Genomic DNA, 21,493 nt, shown 5'->3' on the forward strand with positions numbered 1-21,493 from the left:
ACTCTAAAGGATTATTTTGAATTAAATATAAATACAGAGGTAGAAGCAAGAGTCATTTGTGATGCTAGCAAAGCTGTTATGAGAGGTTTCCTCATACAACAGAATGCTATAAGGAAAAAATTTCAAAAAGGAAAAAAGGAAAAAAATCTTTCCCAAATAAATGAGAAAGAAAAGGAATTAAGATCAAAGCCTAAAAGCCAACAGATACAAAATGAAATTAAAGCTTTGCAGACTCAATTTTCTCAAATTATAAATCAAGAAATAGAATGGAAAATAAAATTAATGAAACAGAGAAATTTTGAATCTGCAAATAAATGTGGGAAACTGCTGGCTTGGCAATTAAAAAAAAGGCAGAAACAAAATATGATCACAAATATTGTAACAGAGGGGAAATCTGTGGAAAACCCTGGGGATATTAGAAAATGTTTTCAGAAATATTTCAAACAACTGTATAAAAAAGGTAAAGAAGATAAAGACAAAATTGAGCAATTTCTTAGATTAAATGAAATGCAGAAAATTCCCGGAGATAAAAGATTACTACTCAATGACATGATTACAAGACAGGAGGTAGCAACAGCAATAAATCAAATGCAATTGGGCAAAGCCCCGGGACCGGATGGACTATCTGCCAAGTATTATAAAACCTTCAAAGATTGGTTAATTCAACCATTGGCAGAGGTATGTAATAAGATATTGAGAGGGGAGAGGGCTCCTGAAACCTGGAGAGATGCATATATAACTTTGATACCAAAATCTGAACAAGATAGTTTGGATGTAAAGAGTTATAGGCCAATTTCATTACTTAATGTGGATTATAAAATATTTGCAAATATTTTGGCTAATAGATTGAAAAAAGTCTTAACAGAATATATACATAAAGACCAGGCAGGTTTTTTGCCTGGAAGACATATGAAAGACAATATCAGAAATATAGTGGATATTCTGGAAAGATTAGAGGCTAAAATAAATACTAAAGCTTTATTAATGTTTATTGATGCGGAGAAAGCCTTTGATAATATTTCTTGGCTTTTTATGGGGGAAAATTTGGAAAGTATTGAAGTTGGCCAACAATTTCTAAATAGTATTAAGGCAATTTATTTTGAACAAAAAGCTAAAATTATTGTTAACAATGTGGTATCGGAGGAAATTAAAATTGAGAAAGTGAAGCAGGCAGGGATGCCCACTTTCCCCTCTACTATTTATTTTGGTCCTGGAGGTATTGCTGAATATATTGAGGAAAGAAGAGAAAGTAAAGGGCATTGTGGTAGGATCAAAACAGTATAAATTAAAAGCCTTTGCTGACGATTTAGTGTTAACTCTGCAGGATCCAGAGTCCAGTGTATTGAAAGCACTGGAGATGATACAGGAGTACGGGCAGCTGGCAGGTTTTAAATTGAATAAGAGCAAAACTAAAGTAATACAAAAGAATTTAGATAAAGATGAAAGGAATACCATTACTGAAAAAACAGGCCTGGCATTTACGAAGAAGGTTAAATATTTGGGGGTGAATTTAACAGCGAAAAATCTGAATTTATATGAAGATAACTATGAGAAAGTATGGAATGAAGTAAAAAGAGATTTGGAGATATGGTCTAATTTAAAATTCTCACTTATGTGTCAAATATCGGTGGTGAAGATGAATGTATTGCCGAAAATGTTGGTTTTGTTTCAAACTTTACCTATCATTAAAGAATGGCAGAAGACCCTGTCTAAATTTATTTGGCAGGGGGGAAAACCGAGAATTAAGTATAAATTGCTTATGGACATAAAAGAAAGAGGAGGTTTTTCCCTACCTGATTTGAAGATATATTTTGAAGCAGCGGCCTTCTGCTGGATTAAAGACTGGATTAAATTAGAAAATGAGGATATTTTGGACTTGGAGGGTCTGGATAATAGGTTTGGCTGGCATGCATATCTTTGGTATGATAAGGTAAAGGCCCATAGTGGTTTTAAGAATCATATAATCAGGAAGGCGCTTTATAATGTTTGGACTAGATATCAGGATCTCCTGGTAAGAAAAACACCCAAATGGATTTCACCGATGGAAGCCCAGGCACAAAAAAAGTAAAATATGGAGAATAAGTGGTTGAGATACTCTGATTTATTGATAGAGGATGCTGAGAGATTTAAATTAAAACCATTTGAATTAGTTAAAGATAAAATAATTTGGCTTCAATATTATCAAATTAATGAGCTATTTAAGATTGACAAGAAAAAAGGTTTTGCAACAGAAAAAACCAAATTGGAAACGGAGTTGTTAGTTACTAATGTTAAGAATATGTCTAGGATGTATAGCTTACTACTGGAGTGGCACACGAAAGATGAACAAGTAAAGTCAGTTATGATTGATTGGGCACAAGATGTGGGACATCACATGATGATGGAGGATTGGGAGAGACTTTGGAAGAAAGGGGCTAAGTTTACCACATGTACTATGCTAAAGGAAAATATTATGAAAATGATGTATAGATAGTACCTAACCTCTGTTAAATTGGCAAAGATGTACCATAACTGTGACAATGTATGTTGGAAATGTAAAGAAAAAGAAGGTACCTTCTATCATATGTGGTGGACTTGACCCAAGGTAAAGGACTTCTGGGGAAAAAATTATAATGAATTTAAAAAAATGATGAAATGTACATTTATTAAGAAACCAGAGTCCTTTCTCCTTGGGATAGTTGGTAATGAACTGCCCAAAAAAGATGTGAAGGTATTTTTGTATGCCACAACAGCTGCTAGGATTTTACTAGCCAATAAATGGAAAACACAAGAATTACCAACGGTAGAAGAATGGCAGATGAAGATGATGGAATACATGGAGCTAGCGGACCTCACCGGGAGAATCCGTGACCAGAAAAAAGAGGATCACCAAAAAGATTGGAAGAAATTTAAAGACTATTTGAATAAATATTCTAGCATTAAAGATATGTAACCACTTGAAAGAACCAATTAGGCCTAGGACAAAATTAGATTTATATGTATAATTAAGAAAATGTACTATAAGAAAGGTAAAGAAAGTGGAATATAACTGTAATATTGTTTTATGAAATAATGATATTGGAAACTGCTACATTCAATTTAAGAGGAAATTCAGGAGGAGATTAGAGGAAGTCAACTAAAATGTTTATGAAAATGGATTTTAATTAATTAATTGATTCCCCCCCCCCTGTTTAGGTAGGTCAAGTCTGTTATTCTTTTTTCTTTTTTATTTCTATACTGTTGTTGTTGTTGTTATGTTGTTGTTGTTGTTGTTGTTGTTGTTGTTGTGTTGTTGTATATTCTTTTTTGTTTGTTATGTTTATTGAAAACTAATAAATATTATTCTAAAAAAAATATCAATCGCAATAGGATCATTTTTTGTTGTTGTGATCCCCCTCCCTTCCTTGCTCCCGGATAGTAAAGAGCCCTTACACCAAAGTAAGCCTGGTGAGGATCGTGGGAGCCTGTGAATTAACTTGTTGAGACCCCATCCAGCCTAAGAGCAGAAAAAGGGTTGGCAAGTTGGGGCGGGGGAGAGACTTTAGCAAGACAAAACTGCAAAGGTGGGAAAGCATGCATTGAAAAATGTGCGTTAACTGCAATTCCAAACCCATTCCCTCGCACTGAACTCAGCGGGGAGACCTCTGTATAGCTGCGCATCTTGAGAAAGCTGCAAAGGGACGGTGGGGGTTTTTGTGAAGACGTGAAGGCATAGAATATTTATAATATGCAGTGTTTAGTAGTGGGACTTCAAAGGCATTTAGAGGTTAAATTCCGGTTGGTGGTCACTGACTCCCAAGTTCGGGGGTTGGAGCTAGGCTTGAGTGGTAGAAGGCTCAGAAGAAGCCTGTAAAAAATAGTACTTCTGAGGTAATAAATAGGATTGTACCATATCATAGGCCTTTTTGTACATGTGTTGTGTGGTGCCCTTGATATGTTCCCTCGCGGATAATGTCTCGTCATCATTGTTGTATTGTTAGAAGTAAAATAATTAGGCCTAGGTATATAAGGTTGGTGTTATTAAAGTGAAATCATGGTGCTAGGCCAGATGTTAGTAATAGTGCTACAAAGGCTCCTGTTAGTGGTCATGGGCTGGGGTCTACCATGTGAAAAGGGTGTGCTTGGTGGGTCATTAAATATTTTCTTGTAAATATAAAGTTAAAAGTAGCACAAATACGTATGCTTGAATTAAAGCAACAGCTATTTCCAAGCAGGTTAGTAAAATAAATGTAATAAGGGCTATTGGTGCAGTTATAATCAATCAATAGATTTTATTGCATTAGCCGTGTGGCCATAGCATGATATACATAGAAATAACAACATAAAATGGGGGTGGGGAGGTAAAGGTAGATATCGTCCTGGGCAAATACTTAAAGGGGGGGGGGAAGAAAAAAAAGAAAGAAAAAAAGAGATAACAGAAGCAACAGGGGATTTAAAACATCGAGTGACCGATAGTACAAAAACAAAAAGACAAAAAACTGCTGAGGCTGGAGGAGGATTGTTAAAGGGGTCCTTCAGCTCCTCAGATTTGTCCTAGCTCCATTGTCCTTGTACAATAAAGATACTTGGAACTTCGTTCGATTGTGCAGCGTATCGACTGCAGCTGTGGTGTTAAAAAAGAAGTTAGTGCCGCTTTCCTCTTCATCACACTGAGCAGGAAGTTAGCTGTCATCTCGGTGATCCAACAATCAGAATCCTGCAAGAAAAGGGACACTGTCCAGGGCTGGATTGGGAGATGAAGCTTGTTCATGAGAGGAGTTAAAAACCGAGATCTTTCATCTGTCCAGTTGGGACAGAAGAGCATTACATGTTCCATAGTCTCCAGAGCCGTGTCATTACAGGTGCATGTTCTGTTTGCAATGGGGACTCTGGAATAACGACCCGACAGAACTGCTGTAGGAAAACAGTTGATACGGGCACAGGTAAAGGCCCTTCGCTTAGCCTCCGAAGAAATTGTGAAGCAGTATAAAGGGATTCCTTCAGGGGGGGGAATAGCTAGGGCTAGGCCTGAACACGGCCCTCTTGCATCGGCAGCTGTGTTAGAGAAGTCAAGTTGCTGTAGCTTCTTTTTAATTGAAGGTAGGGCCGCCGGACTGATACACTCTAATTTAAGAACAGTTTTGCAATTCAGATTGAAAAGAGAGCAGAGTTTGAGGTTAATTGTAGTTTTCCAAGGGGAATTATGAATATCTCTTAGGATCAGATTGGAAAAACCACCTCTAATTCGAGCATCCGATGCTAGTAGGTGGGAGCTATAGGAAATGGCTCGACACCATGCTCGTTTTACAATTGAGGGCTGGGCGAACTCAAGTCGTAGGGCTGCACCTGAGACGCATCTCGGGACACCGGAAAGAGATCTCAGAAACATATGAAGTGGGCGATCCAAGTTACCTGATATTGCTGAAGTCCATACTTCACAGCCATATAATAATTTAGGAACAACTTTGGCATTAAATATTTGAATTGCTGCTGGAAGGTGTTTGCCGCCCTTCTGGTGGTAAAATCGGACAATGGCATTGGAGGTCGTGGTTGCGGCGAAAAAGGCAGATTGTAGATGGGTGGTCCAGGAGAGATTATAAGTGAATATTAAGCCTAGATATTTAAAGGCTTTTACCTTTTCTAAGTAGCCACCTGTGATCTTAAGCGGCTCCAGCTTGAGTTTGCGGGAACGAGTGAAGTGAAGGACTTTCGATTTTTTATAATTAATATTAAGAGCTTCCGCCTTACAATAGGCGATAAATGCATTAACTGCATTTGCTAGGTCCGCAGCTGTTCTGGATAAGATGACGGCATCATCTGCATAGAAAAGGGAAGCAACGGGGTGGCCTGCTAAGTGAGGAGGATACTTAGTTGCTAGCTTCAAAGGGGGAATTGCATCATGAAGATAAAGATTAAACAGTAGAGGGGCCAAGAGACAACCTTGTCGGACGCCCTTGGCCGTTGGGAATGGAGTGGTAAGGGAGCCGTTGGGACCACTTCGGACGCAAGCTGTGGTGTTTGAATAAAGGGAAATAATTAGGGAGAGGAGGTGCAGATCAATTCCCAGATGGGCAAGTTTGGACCATAATCTCTGCCTAGGAATGGAATCAAAGGCGGCCTCCAGGTCCATGAAAGCGGCAAATAGGTGGCCTTGCCTTGGTGCAGTGTATTTACTAGCAAGGTGATAAAGAGTTAGACAGTGGTCCATGGTTGATGCTGACTTTCGGAAGCCAATCTGTTCTAGCGGTAGAATGTTCCTCTCCTGGACCCATGAAAGAAGTTCTTCCAGTAATACAGCGGCAAATATTTTCCCCGGAATAGATAATAAACTGATGGGGCGATAGTTCCTAGGGATGTTTGGCTGGCCGCCTTTGAAGATCGGAACTATTATAGCTTCTCTCCAGGAGTCGGGGATGTCTAGGGCGGAGGAGATAGCGGTGAATACAGGAGTCAGCTGTTCGTGAGGACGGTGTTTTCGCGTGTCGGCGGCGGCGGCAGCAGCACGAGCAACAACATGAGCCGCGATGCAGTTATAGTTATAGTGTCTATAAGAGTGAGGACTGCTGTTGAGGTAAGTTGAATTAATAAATGTCCAGCTGTTAAGTTGGCTGTTAATAGTACACCTACTGCAATTGGGCGGATAAGTAGGCTAACTGTTTCGATCACAAGTATGGGAATTAATAGAGTACTGTAGGTGTGCCCTCTGGGAGGAGGTGGCCTAGTGAGGCAGTAGGTTGATTTCGTAGGCCGGTTAGGACTGTTATTAGTCAAGCTGGAATAGCAAGGGCTATATTTATCGAGAGTTGGGTGGTTGGGGTAAAAGTATAGGGTAATAGGCCTAGGGTATTGAATAATATAAGTATAAGTATTTGTGTTATAAAAGTACTTGCCTACTTATGTTCTGCAGTACTAATTGGTAATATTATTTGTTTTGTAGCATTAATAACAAGTGAGGATTGAATAGCTGAATATCGGTTTTGGATAAGACTGTTGGTTGTGAATCAAATGGTTAAGGGAAGCAACAGAGGTGGAATAACTAGTGGGATTCCTAGGGTGCTGGTGTAGTGGAAATGCGGAAGACAATTGTATTTCAAGGAGTTAGGTGGCATGTCCCTTTCCCTTTAACATCCCAAGTTTGAGGTCTGCTGGATTCTCACCTGTCAGGAGTTTATTGTGTTCTTCTGCGTTGCAGGTGCTGGCTGGATGCCGGCAGCAGGTAGTAGGAGACACTCAGCCGCTCTGTATTAATCATGAGTAATGCCAGGTGCACTTGATTACATCAAGGCAGGCTATAAAAGCCATAGGTGGGAGGGGCCCGGTGAGCTTCTTCCCAGATCAAAGGACCTGATGCTGAGAGACTGACGGTTGGGGTCTTTCTCCTGCGGCTCTACCTGGGGCTCCGGGCAGCTGAAGGGGAGTTTGGGTGGGCCCTGTTGGGTATGTTTTGTGTTGTGCTTTGTATGTTTATTTGTTAATAAAACTGTCTTGGTTCCCCTTCCACCTCCTCATTCCTTTTGTCCTGATATTCTTAGAAAGAACTGCTGATTTGGCAGCACAGCTGGGAATACTAAATTGCTCAAAAAAACTTAAGGTCATGGTCAGGTTCAGTGGTGGTTGTAGGGTTGTTTACTGTACTGTGGAGTTGAGAGGTGGGAATTATTACTTAAGATTTTTGTGAATAAGGCAATAAGAGTCATTCAGGCTAGTATAAAAATTAGGAATCAAGGGGCTGGATTAAGTTGAGGCATATCACTAAGGGAAACAGATTTCCCTCCCTAGCTTAAAAGGCTAGTGCTGTAAGTTAGCTTCTTAGTGATGAGGAAATTATTATTCTAGATCATGCTTCGAAGTACCGGTATTTGAGGGGTGTGGATTCTACTACGATAGGTATGAAGCTGTGATTTGATCCACAGATCTCTGAACATTGACCATAAAACAGGCCCGGGTGGGATGTAATTAAGGTTGTTTGATTTAACCAACCTGGAACTGCATCTGTTTTAATGCAGAGTGCTGGAACTGCCCATGAGTGCAGGACATCTTCTGCTGAGATTAAAACTCGGATGGGGGACTCTATTGGAACTACAACTCGATGGTTGACTTCTAGTAGGCGGAAATTTCCTGGGTGTAGGTTGCATGTTGGGATTATGTAAGAGTCGAATAGCAGATTTTTGTAGTCTGTATATTCGTAGCTTCAGTATCACTGGTGGCCAATGGCTTTAATAGTTAAATGGGGGTTGTTAATTTCATCTATTAAAGGATTTGGAGGGAGGGGAGTGCAATTAGGATTAAAATAATTGCGGGGAGGATAGTTGACTATTTCTACTTCTTGGGCATCTATGGTGTTAGTGTGTGAGAGTTTTGTTGATAATATAAGGCACTGATTAAAAAAAAATTATTAATGCATGATCATGGAAATGAAGAAGTTCTTCTATAATGGGGGAGGCTGCATTTTGGAAGCCTAGTTGTGCTGGGTGTGCCACTAAGGTTCATAGGCTTGATTAACCTATAATTTAGTGCTGACAGGGCTATGTAATTAGTTTACTAGGACCTCATAAGGGGAGAAACATAAGAGGATATGTGACTGGCTTGAAACCAGTTAGAGGTGGTTCAAGTCCCCCCTCCCTTGAGGTACATAGGTTGACTCTGTCGGAAATCAAGCCTTTATCAGGAGAAACTGGCAACTCTCCCAGGCACCCGGCTTGGTCTCCTGTTGACCTCCCTGGCTGCATTTCCCAGCAAGATCCAGGCTAGGTCTCGATAGGCGATTCTTCCCAAACGTGGGAAGAACACACCCCCTCCCTCTTGCTCCCCCGGCAGCGAAAAGGAGATAGACAGAAACGTATTTACATGCTTTTATTTCTGTCTTTGCAGCATTACAGAAAACATGACTGCTCTCTTCAAACTCCAGCAGTCAAGTGACAATGACTTCCTGTACTTCCTGTACAAGAGCAAGAGGAAGAGCTCATATTACACTCTGAGCTAATTCCGGTGCATTGCCCTGTGAATTGACTGTCGCTCTGTTTCCCACGGAAGAGTCCCAACATTCCATCATGTGATGTTTTCAAGCTAGCAGTTTGCAGCTGCATTGCATCCATATCGTAACAGACTCTTCATAGGTGTGGTATGGGGGCGGGCAGCCATGAAGTCATTCCAAGTTTATATCTGTTAATTTGAGGGTTAGTACTTCACGTTTAGCTGCTAGAGCTTCTCAAATGATAAATATTATTATAATTACAGCTGTTAGTGAGATTAAGGAGCCAATTAATGAGATAGTGTTTCAAAGGGTATATGCGTCTGGGTAATCAGAGTAACGTCGGGGCATGCCCGCTAATCCGAGGAAGTGTTGTGGAAAGAATGTGAATATTACGCCAAATTGAATTTTTGTTCATGAGGAATGCAAAGTATAACCTGTAAAGAGCGGGAATCGGACAACTCCACCCATAATTGTGAATACAGCTCCCATTGATAGGACATAATGGAAATGAGCAACTACATAGTAGGTATTACGAAGAACAATATCTAATGAAGAGTTGGCGATCTTAATTACGGCTTGGGATTCATCCAGCCCAGCCTTTCGCATGATGAATTCTGCATATAAGTTAAATAAGCAGGGAGACAATATACAGCCTTGCCGTACTCCTTTTCCAATTTTGAACCAATCAGTTGTTCCATATCCAGTTCTAACTGTAGCTTCTTGTCCCACATAGAGATTTCTCAGGAGACAGATGAGGTGATCAGGCACTCCCATTTCTTTAAGAACTTGCCATAGTTTGCTGTGGTCGACACAGTCAAAGGCTTTTGCATAGTCAATGAAGCAGAAGTAGATGTCTTTCTGAAACTCTCTAGCTTTCTCCATAATCCAGCGCATGTTTGCAATTTGGTCTCTGGTTCCTCTGCCCCTTGAAAATCCACCTTGCACTTCTGGGAGTTCTCGGTCCACATACTACTTGAGCCTTCCTTGTAGAATTTTAAGCATAACCTTGCTAGCGTGTGAAATGAGTGCAATTGTATGGTAATTGGAGCATTCTTTGGCACTGCCCTTCTTTGGGATTGGGATGTAGACTGATCTTCTCCAATCCTCTGGCCACTGCTGAGTTTTCCAAACTTGCTGGCATATTGAGTGTAGCACCTTAACAGCATCATCATTTAAAATTTTAAATAGTTCAGCTGGAATACCATCACTTCCACTGGCCTTGTTATTAGCAGTGCTTTCTAAGGCCCATTTGACTTCACGCTCCAGGATGTCTGGCTCAAGGTCAGCAACCACACTACCTGGGGTATATGAGCCATCCATATCTTTCTGGTATAATTCCTCTGTGTATTCTTGCCACCTCTTCTTGATGTCTAATGCTTCTGCTAGGTCCTTACCACTTTTGTCTTTTATTATGGTGATCTTTGTACGAAATGTTCCTTTCATATCTCCAATTTTCTTGAACAGATCTCTGGTTCTTCCCATTCTGTTGTTTTCCTCTATTTCTTTGCATTGCTCGTTTAAGAAGGCCTTCTTGTCTCTCCTTGCTATTCTTTGGAAATCTGCATTCAATTTCCTGTATCTGTCACTATCTCCCTTGCATTTTGCTTGTCTTCTCTCCCCCGCTATTTGTAGGGCCTCATTGGACAGCCACTTTGCTTTCTTGCATTTCCTTTTCTTTGGGATGGTTTTAGTTGCTGTCTCCTGTATAATGTTATGAGCCTCCATCCATAGTTCTTCAGGCACTCTGTCCACGAAATCTAAATCCTTAAACCTGTTCCTCACTTCCACTGTGTATTCATAAGGGATTTGATTTAGATTGTATCTTACCGGCCCAGTGGTTTTATATTTTCCTTCCACACTTTTACCCAATCATCAAATTGTATATTGTAACCAAAATCTTTGGCCCAATGTATCATAACCGATTTAACTTCCTCGTCCTTTGTATACCATTCCAACAGCATTTTATACATTTTTGATAAAATTTTATAATTATTTATTATTTCTGTTTGAAATTTTGAGTCTTTTTCTGCATATCCATTTTCTTTAAAATCCTTTTTAAACATTTCATTAACCTGGAAATAATGCAACCAGTCATATACATACTTTTTTACTTGTTCATAGGGTTTCATTTTCCATTTCCCACCTTCTTTAACTATCAACTCTCCATATGTGATCCAACTCCCTCTCATATTGATTTTCTTTACACTTATAACCTCTAACGGAGATAACCAGTGTGGAACTCTTGGTTCTAATAGGTTTTTATACCTATCCCATATTTCTATTAAAGATCTCCGGAAAATGTGGTTCTCAAAGCCTTTATGGATTTTCTTCTTTTCACACCATAAATATGCGTGCCATCCAAATCTGTTGTCAAATCTTTCTGTGTGAGGGGTTGGTGCTGCCAAAACTAGCCGAGATAAAACTCCAGGCACACAGCCAGTTTCTGTCTTGAAGCTTTATTTACAAAGTTCAAACGGTTACAAGCGCCTCAAAGGCACATCCTTGCCTGTCTCATTCAGATGCCTCGAATGGCGTTTTTTTGCTCCTCCTCCCCCAACAGGACCATCGCCGAAAGGCACGCCTCTTACTTCCTCTGTTCTGTGAATAGCTATTTCCGGGCTCTGAATCCCCCCTCCCTGTTTCTTCCTCCGAGTCAGATGAAAGGCTACTAATAAGCTCTTTCGGCTCTCTATAACTGCTTGTCTCCCCCCTTGGCTCTCCAGCCGTTTGCACTTCCCTGACATTCTATATCTAACATCTCTGTATTTTCTGATTTTATCCATTCTTTCAACCAACAGAGACATGATGCTTCATAATATAATTTCAAGTCTGGCAGAGCGAAGCCTCCTCTTTCCTTCGCATCTGTTCATAACTTAAATTGGATTCTTGGCTTCTTACCCTGCCAGATATACCTTGAAATTACTCTTTGCCACTCTTTGAAAATTGCTGTCCCCTTGATTATTGGAATAGATTGAAATAAAAATAACATCTTTGGAAGAACACTCATCTTTATCGATGAAATTCTAACCCATAATATTCATTCTGACCTACTGTCACCCCTTTTATTGAATCGTTTTGTCTTAGTGAACTTAAAAACACCTCCAGCACCAGTATAAATAACAATGGCGAGAGAGGACACCCCTGTCTTGTACCCTTAGATATTCTTACTTCTTCCGTAGTCACATTGTTTACAATTAACTTTGCTTTCTGTTCTGAATAAATTGCTTTTATTCCATTGTAAAATTCTTTCCCAATATCCATATATTCTAAGTTTTTAAACATAAATTCCCAGGATATATTGTCAAAGGCCTTTTCTGCATCCACAAACATTAGTATAGCTTGTTTCTCATTCCTGGCAGTCAGATATTCCAAAATATTAATTATATTTCTTATGTTATCCTTCATCTGTCTGCCTGGAAGGAAACCCGCTTGATCTTTATGTATAATTTCTTGTAGTATCTTTTTCATTCTTTTTGCTAAAATATTTGCAAAAATTTTGTAATCTGTATTCAGCAATGAGATCGGCCTATAACTTTTAACTTGTGTTAAATCAGAGTCTTGTTTTGGGATAAATGTAATAAAAGCTTCTTTCCACGTATCCGGAATATCTCTTTCTTTTAAAATATTGTTCATTACTTCTTTCAGTGGTACAGTCAGGGTGTATCTCAGTTCTTTATAATAGCTTGACGTAAATCTATCCGGTCCTGGAGCCTTTCCTTTTTTCAATTCTTTTATAACCTCTTTTATCTCCTCAATTTCTATTGGGGCATTCAGTCTGTCTTTCTTATCTGTCAGGATCTTTTGCACCTTTTTTTCTTTTAAAAATCTTTCAATTCTCCTCATATTGTTCTTTTCTCTACTTTTATATAAATGTCTATAAAAGTCCAAGAATCCTTTTCTGATTCCTTTCGGATTATCTATCTCTTCCTCTTCCACGATGATTTTGTTAATTGTATTCTGTTCCTTTCTTTTTTTGATTTGCCACGCAAGCCATTTGCCTGATTTATCAGCAAATTCAAAATTGTTTTGTCTTAACTTTTTTATATTCCATTCCACTTCTTTATTTATTATCATTGCAAATTGTGTTTGTAGAGCTTTGATATTCTGTTTTATTTTTGCATTATTAGGTTTTTTAATTAGTTTTTGCTCATTGTCCATTATTTGTTTTAGAATTTCTTTCTTTCCTTTTTCTCTATTTTTGTTTGTAATTGAATTCTGCTGGATGAAAAAACCCCTCATCACCGCCTTGCTTGCGTCCAATACTGTGCTCATCTTCGTACCTTTATTGCAGTTGTCCACAAAATATTCTGACAGCTTCTTTTGAGCTTTTTCTATAATTTTTTCATCTAGAAGGTAGTCATTAATTCTCCATCTAAAGGTTCTTTCTTCAAAGCTTTTTATTTCAAATTTTATTGGACTGTGATCAGAAATTACTCTTGGTTGAATTTCAATTTGTAGAATTCTTGGGGTTAATTCGTTCGACACCCATATTTGATCTATTCTTGACATTGACTGATTTGGTTCGGAATAAAATGTAAACTGTTTCTCAAGTGGATGTCTAAGTCTCCAAATATCTATTAGATTGCAATTCTTCGTCATCGAGAAAAAAGTTTTAGGTAACTTTCCTTCCTTGCTCGTCTCCGTAACTCTTAGTCTATCCATTTCCATTGAAACTACTCCATTCATGTCTCCCATTATTATAAATTTTTGGTCCATGTATTCAAACAGTTTTTCTTCCAAATTTTTATAAAATTCAGTCTTGTTTCCATTAGGTGCATAGATCCCGACAATTACTATATTTTCCCCTTGCCATTTGATCTGGACTGCGATAATTCTTTCTTCTTCATCTTTGAAAATTAACTGAGATTCAATTTTGTTTCTTACATATAAGACTACCCCTCTCTTTTTACCTTTGTCAGAAGATACAAATTCATTTCCTAATCTTTTATTTATCAAAATTTTTCTATGCCTTCTTGCCACATGAGTCTCTTGTAGACAGATAATGTCCAAATTTTTTCTTTTTAGATATTGTTCAATTTTATTCCGTTTTTTCCCTATCATTCATCCCATTAATATTCCAATTCCATAATTTCAACGCCATAATGACCTCCTGTTTAATTTAAATTTTATTGCTTTTTTATAATCTTTCTTCTTCTTCTTCTTCTTCTTCCTCCTCCTCCTCCTCCTCTTCTGTCTTTCTTCTATTCTCTTCTTCTTCCTCCAATCCTGTCTCTCTCGAGGCTCCTGCTCCTGCTTCTGCTCCTTTTGCTTCTTCATCTTCTGATCTCAGTTCCTTATATCTTCTCAAAAATTTACTTGTTTCCTCTGGACTCGTAAGCCTGTACTTCTTACTTTTGTAAAAAAAGGAAATCCCCTCAGGGAATTCCCATTTGAATGCTATCTTATTTTTCTTAAGAATTTGCACCAATGGTTTATATGGATCTCTCCGTTTCAATAATCTAATTGGGATGTCTTTAAAGATGATTATATAATTTCCATCAATATTCAATCTTTTCTCTCTGTTCTTTTGTAGTATCAAATTTCTCATTTCTCTGTCCTTAAAAGTAATCAAACAATCTCCTGAAAATTTCCGTGCTTTGGTTGTTCTTATCTTCATTCTAAATGCATTTTGTACTGTTTTTGCAACCTCTTCTGTTTGTAACTCTAACCATTGTGCTATTTCTGCTATCAGTTTCTCTTTAATATTTTCACCCTGTGTCTCCGGTACAGCTCTCAACCTTAAATTCACCTCCCCCCTGCCTCAGTTCATTCATGGCAATCGCATCCCAGACCTCCTCCTGTGACTTATTAATTTCCGACATCCCTGCTTTAATTTTCTCTTCCTTTCTTTTCACCTCTTTCATTTCCAATTTCGTCTTTTTCATCCCTTTCTCTAAAGTTTGTGTTCTCTTAGTCACCTCTTTTAATTGACCTTTCAGCTCATTCACTGTCTCATCTATTTTTTTGTCCATTTTTCCAATCCTTTTATCCACTTGTTCTAATTTGGTTTCTAATTTTTTTTCACTTTGCTTGATGTCATTTCTAATTTCTGCAAACGTTTTCAATATTTCTCCTTTAAAGTCTGATTCTTGCTTAGAACCTCTCCTGTCTGCTGGTGTTCCCCCTTCACTCACTTTCTTCTGTTGATGTGACATCTTCTTTAATTTAATCCATTCTGCTCCAAAAGGTAACAAAGAGGCCAAAATAGGGATACAATTGCCAGACTTATATACGTCCAAAAAAAAAAAAATAACTCAGGGGAGAAAAGCCAGAGAGACAACAAAACCACAGAAACTTCCTGCCTCTTAAATAACTGCTAGTTCCAGATTTTTACAATTTATCAATCCCAATTTTTATAGTATTCGCGTATTTTTATCTTCAAACCAGCCAAAATCTTAATAATAGAGAAAGAAGAAGGAATAAAAATAGTAAGTCCCACGAGGAGTCTGGAACCCAGGGATGGGGGGGGGTAGTTTTAAAAGTTTTAAAGTTTCCAACTGAAGCTCCCAACAAATCCAAATAATAATAGCGGCAGTGGTAAAATATTTTAGTTAGAATAATATCTCCAAAACTATCCCAGAAAGCACTCAAATTTTCTTCCTTTCAAATTGTACCTCAATCGCAGCTGAAGGCTCTGTTTCTAAAAAAAGTAACAATGGAGTCGGAAGTTCTCCATTTCCGTTGCGCAGTTCTTATTTTTTAAAAGTGAAACTGAGAAGTCTTTCTGATCTTCCCTTCTTTTCTCCCTCCGTTACATCGAGAAACCTTCAAAATCTGTAATATAGTAATCCTCCGCTCCCTCTTTTTACTTTAGTAGTTTTTTAATTGCACAGTAACTTCTTAAAAGAGTTTAAAAAGAGGAAGAAACAATTGCCGCTAGCGGTAACACACACCGTCTCCAGCTCTGCAAGCGTTGTTGCGTCTGAACTGATTTCAGATGACAGATGACCTCCGTATTTTTTCTTTGTTTCCGAGACCTTCCTTAGATCTTAAGCAGCCAATTTTAATCCAATTTTGGGTCCGAATTTCCTGCGTTTGAGAATCGGTCGCTTTCCTTGCATGCTCGGGGCTACGCTTTCGGAGGATAGTTAATGGCTTCCCTTCGCCCGCTTCTCACTCCGCCGTACTCTTCGCTCCTTATGGAGTTACCTGATGGCCGGGTGATCGGCAATTCGGCTTCGCCGGGAACCAGACCCTCTGGACACCCTCCAGAGGTTAGTTTGGGGGGCTACTGCGCCCTGTAGCACCCCCTTTTGCCTCCGAAAAGCACGGGATTTCCCTCCTGGAAAAATCCCCGCTTGCGGCAGGATCGCACTCGACCGGAAGTCCCTATGCTGTCCTTATCTCAGCCTTCATGTAATTAAGAAAAAAAAACTGGCATCGATCTCGGCCTATCCCAACTAGATTGGGTTGCAATTTTTCTTCCTAGTGAGTGGAATGTAAATCAATAAAAGGCAGTTGCTTCTAGAATCGAGTCCAATATAGTCCTGTCATTTATATATTGTAAATCCAATGATGGCTGATCAAATCAGTGGTCCTACTGTTCCAAACGGGCATGATTGAATTGTCAATAAAAAAAAGATTTTGCATTAAGTGAGGGAGAGCTGACACTATGCTACAAAATGAAATGGTGAGTGAGATTACTGAATTTATTTGTGTGCCTTTTTTTTTATTCAGGAACCAAAGAAAGATGATAACCAGAAAATACTTGGCCTACTTTGCTTTACAAATTGCTGTTGGGTTAATTTGATAGTTTTGATTTTTAGTGGTTATACACCCTTGCTGAAAAGAACCTGTAGACACTGGTGGCTGTTTCGAAGGGAGTTTTGAAGTAGTTGCTTTCCTGTTCACCCAATGGCGAGTGGAGAGTTGCCCCTAGGTGACCAGAGTTGGAAGTTCTACAAAATCTTCTTAGATTTTCTCTAGTATATTTATTTGAATTTTTTATTTATTTGTTTTTTCTTCAAAAATAATAATGTTTAACATGCATTTCAGGCAAAAAGGCTCCCCTAGCATCTTCTGTAGGCAAATGATACAGAAGAAAGAAAAAGGAGAAAATGGGGGGGGGGGAGGAAGAGATGAAACAGATCAAACTCAATTACCAAAGTCACAAAATTATTACACAGACTACTTTTCACATCTGCACTGGCCCAAAACAGTTTCTGACACAATAGAGTAACACAACCTTTAAAACATAATGGATCCAACACAACCAGAATATTGCAATACACCATGAGTCCTGTGATTCAGAGGAGGCTTAAAGAATTCCGCTATATACCTGGATGACAAAGTGTGTTTCAAAAAGACAGAGGAGGTTCTTCAAACTTGTGGCCATCCTTCCCTCTGGGGGGGGGGAAGTTCCATGGCTGGGGTGTACTTGCAGAGGAAGCCTTATCCCACTTCTCCTGTGATGGAGAAAGAAGATCTTGTGGGGGTTGTCACTGTTGGGATTCACAGGATGCTGTGTAAGTCTGCAGGCTTCAGTTTGCAACAGGCTGATGCAATACTCTCTGTGGAATGACTCAGCAGTAATGTGATTGGCTGTCACCGGTTTAAAAGAAAAGCCTGTTCAACAGTAATTGTGGTGTGTGTGGTGTAGAGGAGTGTCTTCTTTTTGCCTCAAGGTGCAGGTACTTTGTCTGAACTGCTTCTGTAGATATCTGTAGATATATTTAGCACACAATAATAAATACTGCACTAAAGAACCTGGGACTCAGAGCATTCTGCTAAAAGCGCCACGAGGAATTCACGACAGGGTTATGAGCCCAGCACGCTTCCGCTGCGCAAGAGTACAGGTGGCAGTTATCTAGCCGTGGGTGCTGGAGGTGAGCTGCAGGGAAGGAGCAGTCCAGAGCTGGTGTGTTGCTGGAGAAGCTGACGGCCACAAACTACAGCATCTGGTCAGTCCGCATGCAACACTTCCTCAAGCGTGAGGGCCTGTGGAAAGTGGTGGAAGATCCACCGCAGCCCTCTGAGGAGGATGAGGATGAGGATGAAAAGCTGGCACTAGCAGAGGCCCAGCTAGAAAAGGATGAGAAAGCTTTGGCTACAATCATCCTTGGAGTGGACGACAGCCAGCTAGTCTATGTAGCTGATAAGGTGACAGCAAGTGAGGTGTGGAATGCGCTCAAGGCTGTCCATGTGCGAGAGACAGCTGGCTCGCTGATAACACTGACCAGGAGAATGTACTGGTGTCGGAAGAAACCGGGGGACTCCCTGGTGAACCACTTAAAATTCCTAACAGGCTGTTTCGAGGAGCTAGCCTTAAGAGGGAGGCCTGTGGGGGAAGAGGACAAAGTCTTTATAGTCCTGAGTTCCCTTGATGACAGCTATGATATGCTGGTCAATTCCCTCGAGTCGGTAGAGACTGATAAGCTGACTCTGGAATACGTTACCGAACGGTTGTATGCAGAGGAGGACAGGCGTTCAGAGCGAAATATGACCTCAGCCCAGCTGTTGGAGCATCCCAGAGGGAACAGCCGCCGGGAAGAGCAGAGGTGTTGGGAGCTGGAGAAACAGCCAGGAGGAGCTGCTGCAGACTAGCCGGTGGTCAACAAAGTAAAAAGGTGTTTTTGCTGCAAGTCCAGTGGACTTCTGCTTCGGGACTGCCCGAGAAAACAACAAAAACAGCAGAAGCACAGGAGGCAGCAGAGAGAGTCTACCGCTTGGGTGTCTGCAGATGGCCAAGAAAATGAAGAGCTGTGGGTTCTGGACAGCGGAGCTTCTCAAACTTTTTTGTAAAAGAAAAGCATTGCTAACTGATGCTAGGCCTTCAAACAAAAAACATGTAAGTCTTGCTACAGGCCAGAAAGCTAATGTGGTCTATGAGGGGGAGGTTGTGTTCCCACAGCTGGGACACACATTCAGGAATGTGTTGTGTGTGCCTAGTTTGCAAAACAATCTGAGTATTCCTGACTTGGCAAAAGCAGGATTTGAAGTAAACTTTGTGGGAGATCAGTGCCAGATAAAGCAGAATGGGGCAGTATTGGCAAATGCTAACCTTAGAACTCCATGGACAAAGACAACAGGCATATAAAAGTTATGACGCTGGAAGATGAGCCCCTCAGGTCGGAAGGCGTCCAACATGCTACTGAGGAAGAGCGGAGGAAAAGTACAAGTAGATCCAGAGCTGATGAAGCGGCTGGGCCAAAGCCGAAAGGACGCTCAGTTGCGGATATGCCTGAAAGCGAAAGGAAAGTCCAATGCTGTAAAGAAAAATATTGTATAGGAACCTGGAATGTAAGAACCATGAACCTGGGTAAGTTAGATGTGGTCAAAAATGAGATGGCAAGAATAAATATTGACATCCTGGGCATCAGTGAACTAAAATGGACGGGAATGGGTAAATTCAGTTTGGATGACCATCATATCTACTACTGTGGGCAAGAATCCCACAAAAGAAATGGAGTGGCCCTCATAGTCAACAAAAGAGTGGCGAAAGCTGTACTGGGATGCAATCTCAAAAATGATAGAATGATCTCGATACGAATCCAAGGCAGACCTTTTAACATCACAGTAATCCAAGTTTATGCACCAACCACTGGTGCTGAAGAAACTGAAATTGACCAATTCTATGAAGACTTACAACACCTTCTAGAAATGACACCAAAGAAGGATGTTCTCATTATAGGGGATTGGAATGCTAAAGTAGGGAGTCAAGAGATAAAAGGAACAACTGGCAAGTTTGGCCTTGGAGATCAAAATGAAGCAGGGCAAAGGCTCATAGAGTTCTGTCAAGAGAACAAGCTGGTCGTCACAAACACGCTTTTCCAACAACACAAGAGACGACTCTACACATGGACATCACCAGATGGGCAGCATCAAAATCAGATTGATTATATTCTTGGGGGGCATTGGAAGATGGCCAACAATAACATCTCTCCGTCCCACACGAGGTAATTAAGAGGCTGCTATGGGAAGTATGCAGCCTTCCCCCCCCCCAAGGAGATGGGGGGGGGACTGCCTTGCCAGCGGTGTCCATAATGCACCCCCGGATTCGAAAGAAGGGTGTGCTTGGCACAAGCCCTCGTTGAAGTCGGCTCTTCCTGATGCTGTCTCCAATCAGCGCTCGGGTTTGCTTTAGCTTGAAAATATAATTGGAAACATATAATTGGAAAGAAGCTAAAGCACATACATCAAGCGAAGTTCGGGAGATAAGACTGCTGATTAATGGATCTCTGTGACCGGAGCGACGGACGGAACAAATAAATCAAGTGATGAATCAGCATTAAGAGACTGGTATGTTTGGAGTGAATCAGAAGGGGGGTGGAGGAAAAAACTTTTCTTTTCTATGCCTTATGTGAGTATTAATAACCCTCCACCCCAGAAAGAAGATTGTTGCATTTTATTTTTTATTTTTTTTAATAAATTTTTATTGATTTTCCAACACATTTTAAAAGACAATACTGTCAGGGAACTGCCATCTGAGACGCAGGAGGTGAAGGGGCTCACGGAGGGTGAGAGAGACCATTCAGCTGAGGAGGGGACCAGCAGGGGGAGAAGTGGAGTTCCAAGGGAAAGTGAGTCGGAGGGAGGGCTCAGAGACACTTCAAGTGAGAACAGTGGGGAGGTTTCAGGACCTCCTGTAGGGACACCCACTCCTCGCCGGAAACTGTCACGCCGAGAGTCCAGAAGACGCGTTTCCGTTAAGGAGCTTTTATGCTGGAAGAAGTTCCGTAAACGCCCACTGTCCGATTCAACGAGCGACTGATGGAGCCATGCTTAAGGAGCTCCGTCACAGACAGAGGTTTGTAGACTTAGCCAAACTCTGAGGGACTAGGATTTTACGCACAAGCAGCTCACCATCCCATCACAGCAATCGGACAGTCCCTGAAAGCAGCTTGTGCAGAGAGGCATCATGAGCAACCCAGCCGGAGCCGGGGGAGCAGGAGGAGCGGGAGAGGGTCCAAGCCTGGAAGAAAGGTACAGGGTGTTGGAAGTCCAGCTAGCACTGCAAACGGCGAGGCTAGAGGAAAGGAGGGCGCAGGATGCAGAAAAGGCAAAAGGCGCTACACTAGCAAGAAAGATGCCAGGTTTGGTGCAGAAGTTTGGGGGGGACCCCAGGAACTACCAAGCCTTTAGGACAGAGATGCAGTATGCTCTCGAACTGCAGTTTAACGACTTTCCCGACGAGGCATCGCGAGTGGCGTTTGTGATTGGCCATCTCAAAGGGGGGGCGAGAGACTGGGTTAGACCCCTGATGGCAGGGAATAGTGAAATGCTGAAGGACACGAGGAAGTTTTTTTGCGCCATGGATTTGATGTTTTCCAGCGAGATTGAACAGGGACTGGTGCGCAGACAATTGATGGCTTGCAAACAGGGTAGCCGATCGGTTCGTGAGTACTGGACTGAGTTTACAATGTTGATACATAAATTAGGGTGGGACCTATCGGCGGAACCCATTCAAATGCTCTTTGAAGAGGGGCTTTCTTCGGCGGTGAAAGACGAACTTTCCCGAGCGCCCAGGGCGGAGTCTATGGACCAGCTGACCAAATCAGCGCTGACCATTGGAGCGCGCCAGGAGGCAAGAGCCTTGGAGAAGCGGGAGGGGAAAGGAGAGCG

At 40.8% G+C, this 21,493-nt stretch overlaps 1 protein-coding gene and 1 pseudogene across 1 annotated transcript in view; one reads left to right on the top strand and one right to left on the bottom strand.

The window, feature by feature from the left end:
- Nucleotides 1-7,744: 7,744 nt before the first annotated feature.
- Nucleotides 7,745-11,061, bottom strand: LOC128406001 (cytochrome c oxidase subunit 2-like; annotated as a pseudogene).
- Nucleotides 11,062-18,973: 7,912 nt separating this feature from the next.
- Nucleotides 18,974-21,493, top strand: part of LOC128406002 (craniofacial development protein 2-like) — a 32,722-nt gene continuing 30,202 nt past the window's right edge. Inside the window, exon 1 of the mRNA XM_053373053.1 lies at nt 18,974-19,743. Coding sequence (XP_053229028.1) covers nt 18,974-19,743 — 770 coding nt within the window. The remainder of the gene's footprint in view (nt 19,744-21,493) is intronic.

The sequence above is a fragment of the Podarcis raffonei genome, chromosome W (assembly GCF_027172205.1).
Source record: "Podarcis raffonei isolate rPodRaf1 chromosome W, rPodRaf1.pri, whole genome shotgun sequence".
Lineage (NCBI taxonomy): Eukaryota > Metazoa > Chordata > Lepidosauria > Squamata > Lacertidae > Podarcis > Podarcis raffonei.